This window comes from Scyliorhinus torazame, chromosome 1 (genome assembly GCF_047496885.1).
Source record: "Scyliorhinus torazame isolate Kashiwa2021f chromosome 1, sScyTor2.1, whole genome shotgun sequence".
Taxonomy (NCBI): domain Eukaryota; kingdom Metazoa; phylum Chordata; class Chondrichthyes; order Carcharhiniformes; family Scyliorhinidae; genus Scyliorhinus; species Scyliorhinus torazame.
In genome coordinates, this window is record NC_092707.1 from 259,334,857 (window position 1) to 259,357,353 (window position 22,497).

General features: G+C 58.0%; 1 protein-coding gene across 13 annotated transcripts in view; it reads right to left on the bottom strand.

Annotated features, from left to right (window-relative positions):
* syne1b (spectrin repeat containing, nuclear envelope 1b) overlaps nt 1-22,497 on the bottom strand; it is a 669,902-nt gene that overhangs the window by 424,224 nt on the left and 223,181 nt on the right. For all 13 annotated transcript variants that reach the window (XM_072505314.1, XM_072505250.1, XM_072505295.1 and 10 more), the window contains one exon: nt 5,930-6,042. In XM_072505314.1, coding sequence (XP_072361415.1) covers nt 5,930-6,042 — 113 coding nt within the window. The remainder of the gene's footprint in view (nt 1-5,929; nt 6,043-22,497) is intronic.

Here is a 22,497-nt window from a genome sequence, read left to right on the forward strand (position 1 = left end):
TCTGTCCAGGTGCAGCGCCGGTGCCAGCCCCTCAATGGTAACAGGATCGGTCCAGGTGCAGCGCCGGTGCCAGCTCCTCAATGATAACAGGATCGGTCCAGGTGCAGCGCCGGTGCCAGCCCCTCAACGGTAACAGGATCGGTCCAGGTGCAGTGCCAGCCCCTCAACAGTAACAGGATCGGTCCAGGTGCAGCGCCGGTGCCAGCTCCTCAATGATAACAGGATCGGTCCAGGTGCAGCGCCGGTGCCAGCCCCTCAATGGTAACAGAATCAGTCCAGGTGCAGTGCCAGTGCCAGCCCCTCAATGGTAACAGAATCGGTCCAGGTGCAGCGCCGGTGCCAGCCCCTCAATGGTAACAGAATCAGTCCAGTTGCAGTGCCGGTGCCAGCCCCTCAATGGTAACAGGATCGGTCCAGGTGCAGCGCCGGTGCCAGCTCCTCAATGATAACAGGATCGGTCCAGGTGCAGCGCCGGTGCCAGCCCCTCAACGGTAACAGGATCGGTCCAGGTGCAGTGCCAGCCCCTCAACAGTAACAGGATCGGTCCAGGTGCAGCGGCGGTGCCAGCTCCTCAATGATAACAGGATCGGTCCAGGTGCAGCGCCGGTGCCAGCCCCTCAATGGTAACAGAATCAGTCCAGGTGCAGTGCCAGTGCCAGCCCCTCAATGGTAACAGAATCAGTCCAGGTGCAGTGCCAGTGCCAGCCCCTCAATGGTAACAGAATCAGTCCAGGTGCAGTGCCAGTGCCAGCCCCTCAACAGTAACAGGATCGGTCCAGGTGCAGCGCCGGTGCCAGCCCCTCAATGGTAACAGAATCAGTCCAGGTGCAGCGCCGGTGCCAGCCCCTCAATGGTAACAGGATCGGTCCAGGTGCAGCGCCGGTGCCAGCCCCTCAATGGTAACAGGATCGGTCCAGGTGCAGCGCCGGTGCCAGCCCCTCAACGGTAACAGGATCGGTCCAGGTGCAGCGCCGGTGCCAGCCCCTCAATGGTAACAGGATCAGTCCAGGTGCAGCGCCGGTGCCAGCCCCTCAATGGTAACAGGATCAGTCCAGGTGCAGCGCCGGTGCCAGCCCCTCAATGGTAACAGAATCGGTCCAGGTGCAGCGCCGGTGCCAGCCCCTCAATGGTAACAGGATCGGTCCAGGTGCAGCGCCGGTGCCAGTTCCTCAATGGTAACAGGATCGGTCCAGGTGCAGCGCCGGTGCCAGCCCCTCAATGGTAACAGAATCGGTCCAGGTGCAGTGCCGGTGCCAACCCCTCAATGGTAACAGGATCGGTCCAGGTGCAGTGCCGGTGCCAGCCCCTCAACAGTAACAGAATCAGTCCAGGTGCAGCACCGGTGCCAGCCCCTCAATGGTAACAGAATCAGTCCAGGTGCAGTGCCGGTGCCAGCTCCTCAATGATAACAGGATCGGTCCAGGTGCAGCACCGGTGCCAGCCCCTCAATGGTAACAGGATCGGTCCAGGTGCAGCGCCGGTGCCAGCCCCTCAATGGTAACAGAATCAGTCCAGGTGCAGCGCCGGTGCCAGCCCCTCAACGGTAACAGAATCGGTCCAGGTGCAGCGCCGGTGCCAGCCCCTCAACGGTAACAGAATCAGTCCAGGTGCAGCGCCAGTGCCAGCCCCTCAATGGTAACAGAATCAGTCCAGGTGCAGTGCCGGTGCCAGCTCCTCAATGGTAACAGAATCAGTCCAGGTGCAGCGCCGGTGCCAGCTCCTCAATGGTAACAGGATCGGTCCAGGTGCAGTGCCGGTGCCAGCCCCTCAATGGTAACAGGATCGGTCCAGGTGCAGCACCGGTGCCAGCCCCTCAATGGTAACAGAATCGGTCCAGGTGCAGCGCCGGTGCCAGCCCCTCAATGGTAACAGGATCGGTCCAGGTGCAGCGCCGGTGCCAGCCCCTCAATGGTAACAGAATCAGTCCAGGTGCAGCGCCGGTGCCAGCCCCTCAATGGTAACAGGATCGGTCCAGGTGCAGTGCCGGTGCCAGCCCCTCAATGGTAACAGAATCAGTCCAGGTGCAGCGCCGGTGCCAGCCCCTCAATGGTAACAGGATCGGTCCAGGTGCAGTGCCGGTGCCAGCCCCTCAACGGTAACAGGATCGGTCCAGGTGCAGCGCCGGTGCCAGCCCCTCAATGGTAACAGAATCAGTCCAGGTGCAGCGCCGGTGCCAGCCCCTCAATGGTAACAGGATCGGTCCAGGTGCAGTGCCGGTGCCAGCCCCTCAATGGTAACAGAATCAGTCCAGGTGCAGCGCCGGTGCCAGCCCCTCAATGGTAACAGGATCGGTCCAGGTGCAGTGCCGGTGCCAGCCCCTCAACGGTAACAGGATCGGTCCAGGTGCAGCGCCGGTGCCAGCCCCTCAATGGTAACAGGATCGGTCCAGGTGCAGCACCGGTGCCAGCCCCTCAACGGTAACAGGATCGGTCCAGGTGCAGCGCCGGTGCCAGCCCCTCAACAGTAACAGAATCAGTCCAGGTGCAGCACCGGTGCCAGCCCCTCAATGGTAACAGGATCGGTCCAGGTGCAGCGCCGGTGCCAGCCCCTCAATGGTAACAGGATCGGTCCAGGTGCAGCGCCGGTGCCAGCCCCTCAATGGTAACAGGATCGGTCCAGGTGCAGCGCCGGTGCCAGCCCCTCAACGGTAACAGAATCAGTCCAGGTGCAGCGCCGGTGCCAGCCCCTCAATGGTAACAGAATCAGTCCAGGTGCAGCGCCGGTGCCAGCCCCTCAACAGTAACAGAATCAGTCCAGGTGCAGCGCCGGTGCCAGCCCCTCAATGGTAACAGAATCAGTCCAGGTGCAGTGCCAGTGCCAGCCCCTCAATGGTAACAGAATCAGTCCAGGTGCAGCGCCGGTGCCAGCCCCTCAACAGTAACAGAATCAGTCCAGGTGCAGCGCCGGTGCCAGCCCCTCAATGGTAACAGAATCGGTCCAGGTGCAGCGCCGGTGCCAGCCCCTCAATGGTAACAGAATCAGTCCAGGTGCAGCGCCGGTGCCAGCCCCTCAATGGTAACAGAATCAGTCCAGGTGCAGCGCCGGTGCCTGCCCCTCAATGGTAACAGAATCGGTCCAGGTGCAGCGCCGGTGCCAGCCCCTCAATGGTAACAGGATCGGTCCAGGTGCAGCGCCGGTGCCAGCCCCTCAATGGTAACAGAATCAGTCCAGGTGCAGCGCCGGTGCCAGCCCCTCAATGGTAACAGGATCGGTCCAGGTGCAGTGCCGGTGCCAGCCCCTCAATGGTAACAGAATCAGTCCAGGTGCAGCGCCGGTGCCAGCCCCTCAATGGTAACAGGATCGGTCCAGGTGCAGTGCCGGTGCCAGCCCCTCAACGGTAACAGGATCGGTCCAGGTGCAGCGCCGGTGCCAGCCCCTCAATGGTAACAGAATCAGTCCAGGTGCAGCGCCGGTGCCAGCCCCTCAATGGTAACAGGATCGGTCCAGGTGCAGTGCCGGTGCCAGCCCCTCAATGGTAACAGAATCAGTCCAGGTGCAGCGCCGGTGCCAGCCCCTCAATGGTAACAGGATCGGTCCAGGTGCAGTGCCGGTGCCAGCCCCTCAACGGTAACAGGATCGGTCCAGGTGCAGCACCGGTGCCAGCCCCTCAACGGTAACAGGATCGGTCCAGGTGCAGCGCCGGTGCCAGCCCCTCAACAGTAACAGAATCAGTCCAGGTGCAGCACCGGTGCCAGCCCCTCAATGGTAACAGGATCGGTCCAGGTGCAGCGCCGGTGCCAGCCCCTCAATGGTAACAGGATCGGTCCAGGTGCAGCGCCGGTGCCAGCCCCTCAATGGTAACAGGATCGGTCCAGGTGCAGCGCCGGTGCCAGCCCCTCAACGGTAACAGAATCAGTCCAGGTGCAGCGCCGGTGCCAGCCCCTCAATGGTAACAGAATCAGTCCAGGTGCAGCGCCGGTGCCAGCCCCTCAACAGTAACAGAATCAGTCCAGGTGCAGCGCCGGTGCCAGCCCCTCAATGGTAACAGAATCAGTCCAGGTGCAGTGCCAGTGCCAGCCCCTCAATGGTAACAGAATCAGTCCAGGTGCAGCGCCGGTGCCAGCCCCTCAACAGTAACAGAATCAGTCCAGGTGCAGCGCCGGTGCCAGCCCCTCAATGGTAACAGGATCGGTCCAGGTGCAGCGCCGGTGCCAGCCCCTCAATGGTAACAGGATCGGTCCAGGTGCAGTGCCGGTGCCAGCCCCTCAATGGTAACAGGATCGGTCCAGGTGCAGCGCCGGTGCCAGCCCCTCAATGGTAACAGGATCGGTCCAGGTGCAGCGCCGGTTTTTCTGTCGTAAACGTCCACGGATTCTCTGTTATCGTCAGCACATAGTCTCCAAAACAGAGAATCCAGCCCATTATATTGTATGTCTGTTGCAGTAACGTTATTAAAATAACTCATGATGTGGAGATGCCAGGGTGGGCACAGTAAGAAGTCTTACAACACCAGGCTAAAGTCCGATAGATTTGTTTGGAACCAGTAGCTTTCAGAGCACTGCTCCTTCCTCAGGTGAGTCTTAGGTTGAGGTATCCACATGTGATTAAGGTGTTAACAGCTAGGCAGGCTGCGATGTCACTCACAAGAGGGGCTGAGTCTGTTTTAAGTTTTGCTTTCAGCCCTGTCCTGTGTCTGTTGTTTTTAGTTTTGCTTTAGAGTTCAGTTTTGGGTTCTGAGGGAAGCAGTTATGTTTCTCAGACTGACTTCTGAAAGCTTCTTTCCCAAGGACTTTGTGAATAAATGTGTAAGCCACTGAGTGTTAACATTATTAATAAGTGATATTTATGGGCGGCATGGTAGCACATTGGTTAGCACTGTTGCTTCACAGCACCAGGGACCCGGGTTCAATTCCCGTTTTGGGTCACTGTCTGTGCGGAGTCTGCAAGTTCTCCCTGAGTCTGCGTGGGTTAAATCCCACAATTCCCGAAAGATATGCTTGTTAGGTGAATTGGACATTCTGAATTCTCCCTCCGTGTACCCGAACAGGCGCTGGAGTGTGGCGACTAGGGAATTTTCATTGCAGTGTTAATGTAAGCCTACTTGTGACACTAATAAAGATTATTTTTTAAAAACTTGACTAATAAGTGACATTTGACCGGTGTGTGAATTTTGCTTTATTGAAATTTTAGAAGTATGTGGGAAAGTAACCTTTAATTTTTTTTGAGAACTGTTTAACTGTTAATTGAAAAGCTGTTTTTATTTTGCTTGGACATTAATTAGGTTAATCCTGTGATAATATAAAGTTTGTTTTAATGCAAAATATCCCTATTTGTCAGTGGAGTTACTCCTGGGAATGAAGTATCCTTTCCTCACAGTTGACAAATTGAAAAATTGCTGGAGTCTCTCGTCCGGTTTCCTGATATAAATTAAGGTCTGGTCCAGTACCGTAACTATACCTAGTAGGTGGATGAGGAGAGTAAGAACATGAGTAAGTGAGAGTGCGATGGGCTGAATTTTATGCTGAGGTAGTGCCGTTACCCACACCCCATGTCCCCCATGCGGACTGCGAGAGGTGGAAAGGGCGCTGCACCCTGTCACACAGCTGCAGCGATGACGACTCTCGGTGTTTGGTTGGCATTGAGTTTGGAGCAGCACAATATGATTCATTCCCAGATCAAGCTGGGGAACAATCCATTCCAGCGACAGACTTCCACTGTTACCCTGAGCTGAATGTACTCTTTGTGAAGTTAGTGCTCATCCATAACCTCCGGATTCATGAACAGATAACACTCACCAGCTCCAATCTTCCCTCCAGCGCACTTGCTCAGCCAACCTCAGCCAGCTCGCAACAATGGCGCCCAGGAGACTGGCCCCAAGATTCAGGGATGCACACCTGGGGAGGCTCCTAGATGCAGTTATATTTGTCTTCAAAGCCTGGTTTGCATAAATGTGCCACGATACAGTCAGTGCACTGATGGGTTCACGCACCTCAAGTTTCTGTACTTTCTCTTCGATGGTGTGTGTATCTCCTGACTGATCACCACATCCCTTCACTGATGCCTTGGCATCACACATCCACTGCTGAAACTCCTGCAAAAACCCTTCCAGAAGGGAAAAGATACAATTTAATAAATGTTCCCATCACATATTCCATCAATACTTGTTCAGCCAAACCGGTAGATGCAAAGGTATAAATTATAGCAAGAAAAGCACACTCAAATCTATGTAGCAGGAAACGTTTCAACAGCAAAGGGTGCATCAAGTAGTATTTGCAGAGAATAATATCAAATAATGACACAATGCGCCAAGGCCCTTCGGCCCCAGAGGATGTCCGATTATTGCATCTTGGGGACACACCTAGACATAGCAATAGAGTTAGGAAGGTAAAGTTCCTAAACCTTGCCCATCTCACCAGGCAAAATCCCCCCCCGACCCAGAGAAGGTGGGACTCGTAGAATCATACAATTTACAATGCCCCCCCCCCCCCCCCCGACCCCGGGAAGGTGGGACTCGTAGAATCTTACAATTTACAATGCAGAAGGAGGCCGTTCGGCCCATCGAGTCTGAACCGGCCCCTGGAAAGAGCCCACACTTAAGCCCACATCTCCTCCCTATCCCCATAACCTCACCTAATCTTTTTGGACAATTTACCATGGCCAATCCACCTAACCTGCACATTTTTGGACTTGGGGTAGCACAGTAGCACAGTGGTTAGCACCGTTGCTTCACAGCTCCAGGGTCCCAGGTTCGATTCCCGACTTGGGTCACTGTCTGTGCGGAGTCTGCACGTTCTCCCTGTGTTTGCGTGGGTTTCGACCGGGTGCCTGATATCGGGGTGGGAGGGTGGGTACGGTAGCGATCACAGACCAGGCCATGTCCAATGTGAAGCGGGCGAGTATGAGGGCCTCTCTGGCTCTCCGGGCTTGCCGGACCCTCGCCTCTGCCGCCTGTCCTGCAGCCCCCGGCTGGTCCTCCGGTTCTTCACTGGGCTCGATCTCCAGCCTCTGCTGGTCCGGCACCACTTCATCATCCTCGTCCTCCTTGGAGGTGGGCATGTGTTCCTCATCCCCAATCTCCATCTCTTCACCCTTGTGCGAAGTTGTGGAGGGCACAGCAGATCACCACAATGCGGGCGACCCTCGGGAGTGGGGGGGGGGGCTACTGGAACGCACCACCGGAGCGGTTGAGGCATCGGAACTGCACCTTGAGGAGTCCGATGCACCGCTGAATGACAGCCCGAGTGGCTACATGGGCCACGTTGTACCGGGTCTCCGCTTCGGTCTCCAGCCTCCGTACTGGCGTCATTAGCCAGGTCCTCAGCGGGTACCCCTTATCCCCACCAAGAGCCAATCGCCCATCCTGGGGGGGTCCTCAAAGAGGCCGGGGATGACCAACTGCCCCAGGATGTAGCTGTCGTGGACACTCCCCGGGAAGCGGGCAAATACGTGCATGATCTTCATGTGGTGGTCACACACGAGCTGTATGTTTAGGGAGTGGAACCCCTTTCTGTTAACGTAGGGCATTCCCAGATGGCCCAGTGAGCGCAGGGCAACATGCATGCCATCTAATGCCCACTGGACCTGGTGCATCCCAGCGATGGCAGAGAAACCTGCTGCCCAGGTATCCTGTTGAACTTGGTCTATGTCAAAGTTTTCTGCCTGGGCAAACTGGGCATCCGTGACCAGTTGGATGTACCTGTGGGCTGTGGCCTGCGAGATGCCACACAGGTCCCCGCTCGAGCCCTGGAAGAATCCTGAGGCATTAAAGTTCAGGGCTGCGGTAACCCTGACGGCCGCCGGGAGCGGGTGTCCTCCTCCTCCATGTAGTGTGACGTCAGCGAGGACATGGCAGAGATGCTGCACCGCCTCCTTGTTGAAGTGGAGCCTCCTGCGTCACGCGCGCTCCGTCTTCTGTTCGAATGACCGGCGACGCCTGTACATCCTGGGCCGTCGCGGGACTCCCCCTCTGGTCCCTCCCTGGCCTGATGGGCGGCCGGGTCCTAGGGATGTGGGGCGGGGTCTGGCATGTGAGCCACCGCCCCGAGCATTTCCTGCTGCCACTGTCTCCAGTGTCTTGCTGCCTGTCCTAGCAGCAGCACCACTGGGGCAAGGTCTGCTGATCCCAAATCCCTGCCATAGCGTTCAATATCGGTAGAGCATTGGGGAGAGGGTGTTAGACTGACAAACAGCGGTGGCTCCCACCACGGGACTCTCCATTCCCCATTGTTCCCACCCCCCATTCCCACCACCCTGAACACCCTCCCCACGCACTCCCAGCTTCAGCGAGGTCCCCTCACCAGACCCCAGACCCTGTACCCCGGACAGCCGCTCATAACGTCATCTGGACCGGGCACTGGTCCCCTCCCTGCGGCACTCACCCACCCCCCAGCCACGGACATAGGACATGTCCCCGGAGCTGTAACCATCAGATGTTGTCTGCTGCGTGTGTGGTATTGCCTCCCGCAGTCTTCAGGCCCAGTGTCCAGGCATCACGGTCTGATTGGGAAGCTAGGCAATGGCTCCCACACGATGCATGGACCGTCCACCCACGTGAATTCACTTGGGTTGTGTGAAGTGCTCACTTAACTATGATTGGCAATTCCCCATTAGCAATAACCTTCAGTCACACGGCCAGAGGCCTCAGCAGTTGGTGAGGGTTATGGGCAGTCGGTGCGGCAGATGGGTAGGGACAAGGGCTGACGCCGGAATGGATACATACGATCCGGGGTTGGTATGGTGGTGCCGCGCGCGGTTGTCCCATGGTTGACACCCCCAGCGCCTCCCCCCGCCCCCTATCTTCCCATGGCAGCCCACCCCTGCGGTGGGTCCCCCACCCGCAGCCGGGGTCCCCCACCCCCCGCTGAGCACTGGAGTAGCAAGCCCAGTAGCCCAGAGCACTTTGCCTGTAAGCAAAGATGGCTACTCACTTCCTCGGCTCGCCACAGAGGCCCTTCCGTCAAGTTCACGTTTTTAAAATGGAGCACTAATCAACGCCAGCATGACCACTTGCTGGGAGGCCGATGAATCACAAGAAGCCATTGGATATGGGGTGGCTTCTGTTACATGTATGGAAATAGGGTTTAAGTGATGATAATTGGTTTCTCGCCTCGCTACGGCGATATCCTGATTTTGCCTAGAGGAGCGGGCCCTTTGCATCGCTAACTGCTTGGCACCTGGTGCGGTTCTCATTTTCTGCCTCTCCCACTATTCACCGGACTCGATTCGCTCGAGCGAGAGCGCAACATGGCCAAAACATCGCTGCCACAGAAACACGCAAGAGTAACACACAAGAGTAACACTGAGAGAGAGTAACATTGAGGGAATGTAACACTGAGGGATGGAACGACTAAGGGAGAGAAACATACAGTAAACACACAAGAGTAACGCTGAGGGAGAGTAACGCTGGGGGAAAGTAACGCTGGGGGAGAGTAACGCTGGGGGAGAGTAACGCTGAGGGAGAGTAACGCTGAGGGAGAGTAACGCTGAGGGAGAGTAACGCTGGGGGAGAGTAACGCTGAGGGAGAGTAACGCTGAGGGAGAGTAACGCTGGGGGAGAGTAACGCTGGGGGAGAGTAACGCTGAGGGAGAGTAACGCTGGGGGAGAGTAACGCTGAGGGAGAGTAACGCTGAGGGAGAGTAACGCTGAGGGAGAATAACGCTGGGGGAGAGTAACACTGAGGGAGAGTAACACTGAGGGAGAGTAACACTGGGGGAGAGTAACGCTGGGGGAGAGTAACACTGAGGGAGAGTAACACTGAGGGAGAGTAACACTGAGGGAGAGTAACACTGAGGGAGAGTAACACTGAGGGAGAGTAACGCTGGGGGAGAGTAACACTGAGGGAGAGGAATGCTGAGAGAGTAACGCTGGGGGAGAGTAACGCTGAGGGAGAGTAACGCTGGGGGAGAGTAACGCTGAGGGAGAGTAACGCTGAGGGACAGTAACGCTGGGGGAGAGTAACGCTGAGGGAGAGTAACGCTGAGGGAGAGTAACACTGAGGGAGAATAACGTTGGGGAAGAGTAACGCTGAGGGAGAGTAACACTGAGGGAGAGTAACGCTGGGGGAGAGTAACACTGGGGGAGAGTAACGCTGGGGGAGAGTAACACTGAGGGAGAGTAACACTGAGGGAGAGTAACACAGAGGGAGAGTAACGCTGGGGGAGAGTAACACTGAGGGAGAGGAATGCTGAGAGAGTAACGCTGGGGGAGAGTAACGCTGAGGGAGAGTAACACTGAGGGAGAGTAACACTGAGGGAGAGTAACGCTGGGGGAGAGTAACGCTGAGGGAGAGTAACGCTGGGGGAAGAGTAACGCTGAGGGATAGTAACGCTGAGGGAGAGTAACACTGAGGGAGAATAACGCTGGGGGAGAGTAACACTGAGGGAGAGTAACACTGAGGGAGAGTAACACTGGGGGAGAGTAACGCTGGGGGAGAGTAACACTGCGGGAGAGTAACACTGAGGGAGAGTAACGCTGAGGGAGAGTAACGCTGGGGGAGAGTAACACTGAGGGAGAGGAATGCCGAGAGAGTAACGCTGGGGGAGAGTAACGCTGAGGGAGAGTAACGCTGGGGGAGAGTAACGCTGGGGGAGAGTAACGCTGAGGGAGAGTAACGCTGAGGGAGAGTAACGCTGAGGGAGAGTAACACTGAGGGAGAATAACGTTGGGGAAGAGTAACGCTGAGGGAGAGTAACGCTGGGGGAGAGTAACGCTGGGGGAGAGTAACGCTGGGGGAGAGTAACGCTGGGGGAGAGTAACGCTGGGGGAGTGGAACGCTGGGGGAGTGGAACGCTGGGGGAGAGGAACGCTGAGGGAGAGTAACGCTGAGGGAGAGTAACGCTGGGGGAGAGTAACGCTGGGGGAGAGTAACGCTGGGGGAGAGTAACGCTGGGGGAGAGGAACGCTGGGGGAGAGGAACGCTGGGGGAGAGTAACGCTGACGGAGAGTAACGCTGACGGAGAGTAACGCTGACGGAGAGTAACGCTGAGGGAGAGTAACGCTGGGGGAGAGTAACGCTGACGGAGAGTAACGCTGACGGAGAGTAACGCTGACGGAGAGTAACGCTGACGGAGAGTAACGCTGAGGGAGAGTAACGCTGAGGGAGAGTAACGCTGAGGGAGAGTAACGCTGAGGGAGAGTAACGCTGAGGGAGAGTAACGCTGAGGGAGAGTACGCTGAGGGAAAGTAACGCTGAGGGAGAGTAACGCTGGGGGAGAGTAACACTGGGGGAGAGTAACACTGAGAGAGTAACGCTGGGGGAGAGTAACGCTGATGAAGATTAACACTGAGGGGGAGAGTAACGCTGGGGGAGAGTAACGCTGAGGGAGAGTAACGCTGGGGGAGAGTAACGCTGGGGGAGAGTAACGCTGGGGGAGAGTAACGCTGGGGGAGAGTAACGCTGGGGGAGAGTAACGCTGGGGGAGAGTAACGCTGGGGGAGAGTAACGCTGGGGGAGAGTAACGCTGGGGGAGAGTAACGCTGGGGGAGAGTAACGCTGGGGGAGAGTAACACTGAGAGAGTAACGCTGGGGGAGAGTAACGCTGGGGGAGAGTAACACTGACGGAGAGTAACGCTGGGGGAGAGTAACGCTGAGGGAGAGTAACGCTGAGGGAGAGTAACGCTGGGGGAGAGTGACGCTCGGGGAGAGTGACGCTCGGGGAGAGTGACGCTGGGGGAGAGTAACGCTGAGGGAAAGTAACACTGAGGGAAAGTAACGCTGAGGGTAGGTAACGCTGAGGGAGGGTAACGCTGAGGGAGAGTAACGCTGAGGGAGAGTAACGCTGGGGGAGAGTAACGCTGAGGGAGAGTAACGCTGGGGGAGAGTAACGCTGAGGGAGAGTAACGCTGGGGGAGAGGAACGCTGAGGGAGAGTAACGCTGAGGGAGAGTAACGCTGGGGGAGAGGAACGCTGGGGGAGAGTAACACTGAGGGAGAGTAACGCTGAGGGAGAGTAACGCTGGGGGAGAGTAACGCTGGGGGAGAGTAACGCTGGGGGAGAGTAACGCTAGGGGAGAGTAACGCTGGGGGAGAGTAACGCTGGGGGAGAGTAACACTCAGGGAGAGTAACGCTGAGGGAGAGTAACGCTGGGGGAGAGTAACGCTGGGGGAGAGTAACGCTGAGGGAGAGTAACGCTGAGGGAGAGTAACGCTGAGGGAGAGTAACGCTGAGGGAGAGTAACGCTGAGGGAGAGTAACGCTGAGGGAGAGTAACGCTGGGGGAGAGTAACGCTGGAGGAGAGTAACGCTGAGGGAGAGTAACGCTGAGGGAGAGTAACGCTGGGGGAGAGTAACGCTGGGGGAGAGTAACGCTGGGGGAGAGTAACGCTGGGGGAGAGTAACGCTGGGGGAGAGTAACGTAACGCTGAGGGAGAGTAACGCTGGGGGAGAGTAACGCTGAGGGAGAGTAACGCTGGGGGAGAGTAACGCTGGGGGAGAGTAACGCTGAGGGAGAGTAACGCTGGGGGAGAGTAACGCTGGGGGAGAGTAACGCTGGGGGAGAGTAACGCTGGGGGAGAGTAACGCTGGGGGAGAGTAACACTGGGGGAGAGTAACGCTGAGGGAGAGTAACGCTGGGGGAGAGTAACATTGGAGGAGAGTAACACTGGAGGAGAGTAACGCTAAGGGAGAGTAACGCTGGGGGAGAGAAACGCTGAGGGAGAGTAACGCTGGAGGAGAGTAACGCTGGAGGAGAGTAACGCTGGGGGAGAGTAACGCTGGGGGAGAGTAACGCTGGGGGAGAGTAACGCTGGGGGAGAGTAACACTGGGGGAGAGTAACGCTGAGGGAGAGTAACGCTGGGGGAGAGTAACATTGGAGGAGAGTAACACTGGAGGAGAGTAACGCTAAGGGAGAGTAACGCTGGGGGAGAGAAACGCTGAGGGAGAGTAACGCTGGAGGAGAGTAACGCTGGAGGAGAGTAACGCTGGGGGAGAGTAACGCTGGGGGAGAGTAACGCTGGGGGAGAGTAACGCTGGGGGGGAGAGTAACGCTGGGGGAGAGTAACGCTGGGGGAGAGTAACGCTGGGGGAGAGTAACGCTGGGGGAGAGTAACGCTGGGGGAGAGTAACGCTGGGGGAGAGTAACGCTGGGGGAGAGTAACGCTGGAGGAGAGTAACGCTGGGGGAGAGTAACGCTGGAGGAGAGTAACGCTGGGGGAGAGTAACGCTGGGGGAGAGTAACGCTGGGTGAGAGGAACGCTGAGGGAGAGTAACGCTGGGGGAGAGTAACGCTGGGGGAGAGTAACGCTGGGGGAGAGTAACGCTGGGGGAGAGTAACGCTGGGGGAGAGTAACGCTGGGGGAGAGTAACGCTGGGGGAGATTAACGTTGAGGGAGAGTAACGCTGAGGGAGAGTAACGCTGGGGGAGAGTAACGCTGGGGGAGAGTAACGCTGGGGGAGAGTAACGCTGGGGGAGAGTAACGCTGGGGGAGAGTAACGCTGGGGGAGAGTAACGCTGGGGGAGAGTAACGCTGGGGGAGAGTAACGCTGGGGGAGAGTAACGCTGGGGGAGAGTAACGCTGGGGGAGAGTAACGCTGGGGGAGAGTAACGCTGAGGGAGAGTAACGCTGGGGGAGAGTAACGCTGGGGGAGAGTAACGCTGGGGGAGAGTAAAGCTGGGGGAGAGTAACGCTGAGGGAGAGTAACGCTGAGGGAGAGTAACGCTGAGGGAGAGTAACGCTGAGGGAGAGTAACGCTGGGGGAGAGTAACGCTGGGGGAGAGTAACGCTGGGGGAGAGTAACGCTGGGGGAGAGTAACGCTGGGGGAGAGTAACGCTGGGGGAGAGTAACGCTGGGGGAGAGTAACGCTGCGGGAGAGTAACGCTGGGGGAGAGTAACGCTGGGGGAGAGTAACACTGGAGGAGAGTAACGCTGAGGGAGAATAACGCTGAGGGAGAGTTACGCTGAGGGAGAGTAACGCTGGGGGAGAGTAACGCTGAGGGAGTGTAACGCTGGGGGAGAGTAACGTAACGCTGAGGGAGAGTAACGCTGTGGGAGAGTAACGCTGGGGGAGAGTAACACTGGAGGAGAGTAACGCTGAGGGAGAGTAACGCTGAGGGAGAGTAACGCTGAGGGAGAGTAACGCTGGGGGAGAGTAACGCTGGGGGAGAGTAACGCTGGGGGAGAGTAACGTAACGCTGAGGGAGAGTAACGCTGGGGGAGAGTAACGCTGAGGGAGAGTAACGCTGGGGGAGAGTAACGCTGGGGGAGAGTAACGCTGGGGGAGAGTAACGCTGGGGGAGAGTAACGCTGGGGGAGAGTAACGCTGGGGGAGAGTAACGCTGGGGGAGAGTAACGCTGGGGGAGAGTAACACTGGGGGAGAGTAACGCTGAGGGAGAGTAACGCTGGGGGAGAGTAACATTGGAGGAGAGTAACACTGGAGGAGAGTAACGCTAAGGGAGAGGAACGCTGGGGGAGAGAAACGCTGAGGGAGAGTAACGCTGGAGGAGAGTAACGCTGGAGGAGAGTAACGCTGGGGGAGAGTAACGCTGGGGGAGAGTAACGCTGGGGGAGAGTAACGCTGGGGGGGAGAGTAACGCTGGGGAGAGTAACGCTGGGGGAGAGTAACGCTGGGGGAGAGTAACGCTGGGGGAGAGTAACGCTGGGGGAGAGTAACGCTGGAGGAGAGTAACGCTGGAGGAGAGTAACGCTGGGGGAGAGTAACGCTGGGGGAGAGTAACGCTGGGTGAGAGGAACGCTGAGGGAGAGTAACGCTGGGGGAGAGTAACGCTGGGGGAGAGTAACGCTGGGGGAGAGTAACGCTGGGGGAGAGTAACGCTGGGGGAGAGTAACGCTGGGGGAGAGTAACGCTGGGGGAGATTAACGTTGAGGGAGAGTAACGCTGAGGGAGAGTAACGCTGGGGGAGAGTAACGCTGGGGGAGAGTAACGCTGGGGGAGAGTAATGCTGGGGGAGAGTAACGCTGGGGGAGAGTAACGCTGGGGGAGAGTAACGCTGGGGGAGAGTAACGCTGGGGGAGAGTAACGCTGGGGGAGAGTAACGCTGGGGGAGAGTAACGCTGGGGGAGAGTAACGCTGGGGGAGAGTAACGCTGGGGGATAGTAACGCTGGGGGAGAGTAACACTGGGGGAGAGTAACGCTGAGGGAGAGTAACGCTGGGGGAGAGTAACATTGGAGGAGAGTAACACTGGAGGAGAGTAACGCTAAGGGAGAGTAACGCTGGGGGAGAGAAACGCTGAGGGAGAGTAACACTGGAGGAGAGTAACGCTGGAGGAGAGTAACGCTGGGGGAGAGTAACGCTGGGGGAGAGTAACGCTGGGGGGGAGAGTAACGCTGGGGGAGAGTAACGCTGGGGGAGAGTAACGCTGGGGGAGAGTAACGCTGGGGGAGAGTAACGCTGGGGGAGAGTAACGCTGGGGGAGAGTAACGCTGGAGGAGAGTAACGCTGGAGGAGAGTAACGCTGGAGGAGAGTAACGCTGGGGGAGAGTAACGCTGGGGGAGAGTAACGCTGGGTGAGAGGAACGCTGAGGGAGAGTAACGCTGGGGGAGAGTAACGCTGGGGGAGAGTAACGCTGGGGGAGAGTAACGCTGGGGGAGAGTAACGCTGGGGGAGAGTAACGCTGGGGGAGAGTAACGCTGGGGGAGAGTAACGCTGGCGGAGATTAACGTTGAGGGAGAGTAACGCTGAGGGAGAGTAACGCTGGGGGAGAGTAACGCTGGGGGAGAGTAACGCTGGGGGAGAGTAACGCTGGGGGAGAGTAACGCTGGGGGAGAGTAACGCTGGGGGAGAGTAACGCTGGGGGAGAGTAACGCTGGGGGAGAGTAACGCTGGGGGAGAGTAACGCTGGGGGAGAGTAACGCTGGGGGAGAGTAACGCTGGGGGAGAGTAACGCTGGGGGAGAGTAACGCTGGGGGAGAGTAACGCTGGGGGAGAGTAACGCTGGGGGAGAGTAACGCTGGGGGAGAGTAACGCTGGGGGAGAGTAACGCTGGGGGAGAGTAAAGCTGGGGGAGAGTAACGCTGAGGGAGAGTAACGCTGAGGGAGAGTAACGCTGAGGGAGAGTAACGCTGAGGGAGAGTAACGCTGAGGGAGAGTAACGCTGAGGGAGAGTAACGCTGGGGGAGAGTAACGCTGGGGGAGAGTAACGCTGGGTGAGAGTAACGCTGGGGGAGAGTAACGCTGGGGGAGAGTAACGCTGCGGGAGAGTAACGCTGGGGGAGAGTAACGCTGGGGGAGAGTAACACTGGAGGAGAGTAACGCTGAGGGAGAATAACGCTGAGGGAGAGTTACGCTGAGGGAGAGTAACGCTGGGGGAGAGTAACGCTGAGGGAGTGTAACGCTGGGGGAGAGTAACGTAACGCTGAGGGAGAGTAACGCTGGGGGAGAAAAATGCTGAGGGAGAGTAACGCTGGGGGAGAGTAACGCTGAGGGAGAGTAACACTGGGGGAGAGTAACGCTGGGGGAGAGTAACGCTGGGGGAGAGTAACGCTGGGGGAGAGTAACGCTGGGGGAGAGTAACGCTGGGGGAGAGTAACGCTGGGGGAGAGTAACGCTAAGGGAGAGTAACGCTAAGGGAGAGTAACGCTGGGGGAAAGAAACGCTGAGGGTGAGTAACACTGGAGGAGAGTAACGCTGGAGGAGAGTAACGCTGGAGGAGAGTAACGCTGGGGGAGAGTTACACTGAGGGAGAGGAACGCTGACGGAGAGTAACGCTGGAGGAGAGTAACGCTGAGGGAGAGTAACGCTGGGGGAGAGTAACGCTGATGGAAAGTAACGCTGAGGGAAAGTAACGCTGGGGGAGAGGAACGCTGAGGGAGTGGAACGCTGAGGGAGAGTAACGCTGGGGGAGAGTAACACTGGAGGAGAGTAATGCTGTGGGAGAGTAACGCTGGAGGAGAGTAACACTGGGGGAGAGTAACGCTGGAGGAGAGTAACGCTGGGGGAGAGTAACGCTGGGGGAGTGGAACGCTGGGGGAGAGTAACGCTGGAGGAGAGTAACGCTGGGGGAGAGTAACGCTGGGCGAGAGGAACACTGAGGGAGAGGAACGCTGGGGGAGAGTAACGCTGGCGGAGAGTAACACTGGGGGAGAGGAACGCTGAGGGAGAAGAACGCTGAGGGAGAAGAACACTGAGGGAGAGTAACGCTGGGGGAGAGGAACGCTGAGGGAGAGGAATGCTGGGGGAGAGTAACGCTGGAGGTGAGTAACACTGGAGGAGAGTAACGCTGAGGGAGAGTAACGCTGAGGGAGAGTAACGCTGAGGGAGAGTAACGCTGGGGGAGAGTAACGCTGAGGGAGAGTAACGCTGGGGGAGAGTAACGTAACGCTGAGGGAGAGTAACGCTGGGGAGAGTAACGCTCAGGGAGAGTAACGCTGGGGGAGAGTAACGCTGGGGGAGAGTAACGCTGGGGGAGAGTAACGCTGGGGGAGAATAACGCTGGGGGAGAGTAACGCTGGGGGAGAGTAACGCTGGGGGAGAGTAACGCTGGGGGAGAGTAACGCTGGGGGAGAGTAACGCTGGGGGAGAGTAACGCTGAGGGAGAGTAACGCTGAGGGAGAGTAACGCTGAGGGAGAGTAACGCTGGGGGAGAGTAACGCTGAGGGAGAGTAACGCTGAGGGAGAGTAACGCTGGGGGAGAGTAACGCTGGGGGAGAGTAACGCTGGGGGAGAGTAACGCTGAGGGAGAGTAACACAGAGCGTAACGCTGGGGGAGAGTAACGCTGGGGGAGAGTAACGCTGGGGAGAGTAACACTGAGGGAGAGTAACGCTGGGGGAGAGTAACGCTGAGGGAGAGTAACGCTGAGGGAGAGTAACGCTGAGGGAGAGTAACGCTGGGGGAGAGTAACGCTGGGGGAGAGTAACGCTGAGGGAGAGTAACGCTGAGGGAAAGTAACACTGAGGGAAAGTAACACTGAGGGAGGGTAAAGCTGAGGGAGGGTAACGCTGAGGGAGAGTAACGCTGAGGGAGAGTAACGCTGGGGGAGAGTAACGCTGGGGGAGAGTAACGCTGAGGGAGAGTAACACTGGGGGAGAGGAACGCTGAGGGAGAGTAACGCTGAGGGAGAGTAACGCTGAGGGAGAGTAACGCTGAGGGAGAGTAACGCTGGGGGAGAGTAACGCTGAGGGAAAGTAACACTGAGGGAAGGTAACGCTGAGGGAGGGTAACGCTGAGGGAGAGTAACGCTGAGGGAGAGTAACACTGGGGGAGAGTAACGCTGAGGGAGAGTAATGCTGGGGGAGAGTAACGCTGGGGAGAGGAACGCTGAGGGAGAGTAACGCTGAGGGAGAGTAACACTGGGGGAGAGTAACGCTGGGGGAGAGTAACGCTGGGGGAGAGTAACGCTGGGGGAGAGTAACGCTGAGGGAGAGTAACGCTGAGGGAGAGTAACGCTGAGGGAGAGGAACGCTGGGGGAGAGGAGCGCTGGGGGAGAGTAACGCTGAGGGAGAGTAACGCTGAGGGAGAGTAACGCTGGGGGAGAGTAACGCTGGGGGAGAGTAACGCTGGGGGAGAGTAACGCTGGGGGAGAGTAACGCTGGGGGAGAGTAACGCTGGGGGAGAGTAACGCTGGGGGAGAGTAACGCTGGGTGAGAGGAACGCTGAGGGAGAGTAACGCTGGGGGAGAGTAACGCTGGGGGAGAGTAACGCTGGGGGAGAGTAACGCTGGGGGAGAGTAACGCTGGGGGAGAGTAACGCTGGGGGAGAGTAACGCTGGGGGAGAGTAACGCTGGGGGAGAGTAACGCTGGGGGAGATTAACGTTGAGGGAGATTAACGTTGAGGGAGAGTAACGCTGGGGGAGAGTAACGCTGGGGGAGAGTAACGCTGGGGGAGAGTAACGCTGGGGGAGAGTAACGCTGGGGGAGAGTAACGCTGGGGGAGAGTAACGCTGGGGGAGAGTAACGCTGGGGGAGAGTAACGCTGGGGGAGAGTAACGCTGGGGGAGAGTAACGCTGGGGGAGAGTAACGCTGGGGGAGAGTAACGCTGGGGGAGAGTAACGCTGGGGGAGAGTAACGCTGAGGGAGAGTAACGCTGGGGGAGAGTAACGCTGGGGGAGAGTAACGCTGGGGGAGAGTAAAGCTGGGGGAGAGTAACGCTGAGGGAGAGTAACGCTGAGGGAGAGTAACGCTGAGGGAGAGTAACGCTGAGGGAGAGTAACGCTGAGGGAGAGTAACGCTGAGGGAGAGTAACGCTGGGGGAGAGTAACGCTGGGGGAGAGTAACGCTGGGGGAGAGTAACGCTGGGGGAGAGTAACGCTGGGGGAGAGTAACGCTGCGGGAGAGTAACGCTGGGGGAGAGTAACGCTGGGGGAGAGTAACGCTGGGGGAGAGTAACACTGGAGGAGAGTAACGCTGGAGGAGAGTAACGCTGAGGGAGAATAACGCTGAGGGAGAGTTACGCTGAGGGAGAGTAACGCTGGGGAAGAGTAACGCTGAGGGAGTGTAACGCTGGGGGAGAGTAACGTAACGCTGAGGGAGAGTAACGCTGGGGGAGAAAAATGCTGAGGGAGAGTAACGCTGGGGGAGAGTAACGCTGAGGGAGAGTAACACTGGGGGAGAGTAACGCTGGGGGAGAGTAACGCTGGGGGAGAGTAACGCTGGGGGAGAGTAACGCTGGGGGAGAGTAACGCTGGGGGAGAGTAACGCTGGGGGAGAGTAACGCTAAGGGAGAGTAACGCTGGGGGAAAGAAACGCTGAGGGTGAGTAACACTGGAGGAGAGTAACGCTGGAGGAGAGTAACGCTGGAGGAGAGTAACGCTGGGGGAGAGTTACACTGAGGGAGAGGAACGCTGACGGAGAGTAACGCTGGAGGAGAGTAACGCTGAGGGAGAGTAACGCTGGGGGAGAGTAACGCTGATGGAAAGTAACGCTGAGGGAAAGTAACGCTGGGGGAGAGGAACGCTGAGGGAGTGGAACGCTGAGGGAGAGTAACGCTGGGGGAGAGTAACACTGGAGGAGAGTAATGCTGTGGGAGAGTAACGCTGGAGGAGAGTAACACTGGGGGAGAGTAACGCTGGAGGAGAGTAACGCTGGGGGAGAGTAACGCTGGGGGAGTGGAACGCTGGGGGAGAGTAACGCTGGAGGAGAGTAACGCTGGGGGAGAGTAACGCTGGGGGAGAGGAACACTGAGGGAGAGGAACGCTGGGGGAGAGTAACGCTGGCGGAGAGTAACACTGGGGGAGAGGAACGCTGAGGGAGAAGAACGCTGAGGGAGAAGAACACTGAGGGAGAGTAACGCTGGGGGAGAGGAACGCTGAGGGAGAGGAACGCTGGGGGAGAGTAACGCTGGAGGTGAGTAACACTGGAGGAGAGTAACGCTGAGGGAGAGTAACGCTGAGGGAGAGTAACGCTGAGGGAGAGTAACGCTGGGGGAGAGTAACGCTGGGGGAGAGTAACGCTGGGGGAGAGTAACGTAACGCTGAGGGAGAGTAACGCTGGGGAGAGTAACGCTCAGGGAGAGTAACGCTGGGGGAGAGTAACGCTGGGGGAGAGTAACGCTGGGGGAGAGTAACGCTGGGGGAGAGTAACGCTGGGGGAGAATAACGCTGGGGGAGAGTAACGCTGGGGGAGAGTAACGCTGGGGGAGAGTAACGCTGGGGGAGAGTAACGCTGAGGGAGAGTAACGCTGAGGGAGAGTAACGCTGGGGGAGAGTAACGCTGAGGGAGAGTAACGCTGAGGGAGAGTAACGCTGGGGGAGAGTAACGCTGGGGGAGAGTAACGCTGGGGGAGAGTAACGCTGGGGGAGAGTAACGCTGAGGGAGAGTAACACAGAGCGTAACGCTGGGGGAGAGTAACGCTGGGGGAGAGTAACGCTGGGGAGAGTAACACTGAGGGAGAGTAACGCTGGGGGAGAGTAACGCTGAGGGAGAGTAATGCTGAGGGAGAGTAACGCTGAGGGAGAGTAACGCTGGGGGAGAGTAACGCTGAGGGAGAGTAACGCTGAGGGAAAGTAACACTGAGGGAAAGTAACACTGAGGGAGGGTAAAGCTGAGGGAGGGTAAAGCTGAGGGAGGGTAACGCTGAGGGAGAGTAACGCTGAGGGAGAGTAACGCTGGGGGAGAGTAACGCTGGGGGAGATTAACGCTGAGGGAGAGTAACACTGGGGGAGAGGAACGCTGAGGGAGAGTAACGCTGAGGGAGAGTAACGCTGAGGGAGAGTAACGCTGAGGGAGAGTAACGCTGGGGGAGAGTAACGCTGAGGGAAAGTAACACTGAGGGAAGGTAACGCTGAGGGAGGGTAACGCTGAGGGAGAGTAACGCTGAGGGAGAGTAACACTGGGGGAGAGTAACGCTGAGGGAGAGTAATGCTGGGGGAGAGTAACGCTGGGGAGAGGAACGCTGAGGGAGAGTAACGCTGAGGGAGAGTAACACTGGGGGAGAGTAACGCTGGGGGAGAGTAACGCTGGGGGAGAGTAACGCTGGGGGAGAGTAACGCTGAGGGAGAGTAACGCTGAGGGAGAGTAACGCTGAGGGAGAGTAACACTGAGGGAGAGGAACGCTGGGGGAGAGGAGCGCTGGGGGAGAGTAACGCTGAGGGAGAGTAACGCTGAGGGAGAGTAACGCTGGGGGAGAGTAACGCTGGGGGAGAGTAACGCTGGGGGAGAGTAACGCTGGGGGAGAGTAACGCTGGGGGAGAGTAACGCTGGGGGAGAGTAACGCTGGGGGAGAGTAACGCTGGGGGAGAGTAACGCTGGGGGAGAGTAACGCTGAGGGAGAGTAACGCTGAGGGAGAGTAACGCTGAGGGAGAGTAACGCTGAGGGAGAGTAACGCTGGGGGAGAGTAACACTGGAGGAGAGTAACGCTGGGGGAGAGTAACGTAACGCTGAGGGAGAGTAACGCTGGGGAGAGTAACGCTGAGGGAGAGTAACGCTGGGGGAGAGTAACGCTGAGGGAGAGTAACGCTGGGGGAGAGTAACGCTGGGGGAGAGTAACGCTGGGGGAGAGTAACGCTGGGGGAGAGTAACGCTGGGGGAGAGTAACGCTGGGGGAGAGTAACGCTGGGGGAGAGTAACGCTGGGGGAGAGTAACGCTGGGGGAGAGTAACGCTGGGGGAGAGTAACGCTGGGGGAGAGTAACGCTGAGGGAGAGTAACGCTGGGGGAGAGTAACGCTGGGGGAGAGTAACACTGGAGGAGAGTAACACTGGAGGAGAGTAACACTGGAGGAGAGTAACGCTAAGGGAGAGTAACGCTGGGGGAGAGAAACGCTGAGGGAGAGTAACACTGGAGGAGAGTAACGCTGGAGGAGAGTAACGCTGAGGGAGAGTAACGCTGAGGGAGAGTAACGCTGAGGGAGAGTAACGGTGAGGGAGAGTAATGCTGGGGGAGAGTAACGCTGACGGAGAGTAACAGTGGAGGAGAGTAACACTGAGGGAGAGTAACGCTGGGGGAGAGTAACACTGAGGGAGAGGAACGCTGACGGAGAGTAACGCTGGGGGAGAGTAACGCTGAGGGAGAGTAACGCTGGGGGAGAGTAACGCTGACGGAGAGTAACGCTGAGGGAGAGTAACGCTGGGGGAGAGTTACGCTGAGGGAGTGGAACGCTGAGGGAGAGTAACGCTGGGGGAGAGTAACACTGGAGGAGAGTAATGCTGTGGGAGAGTA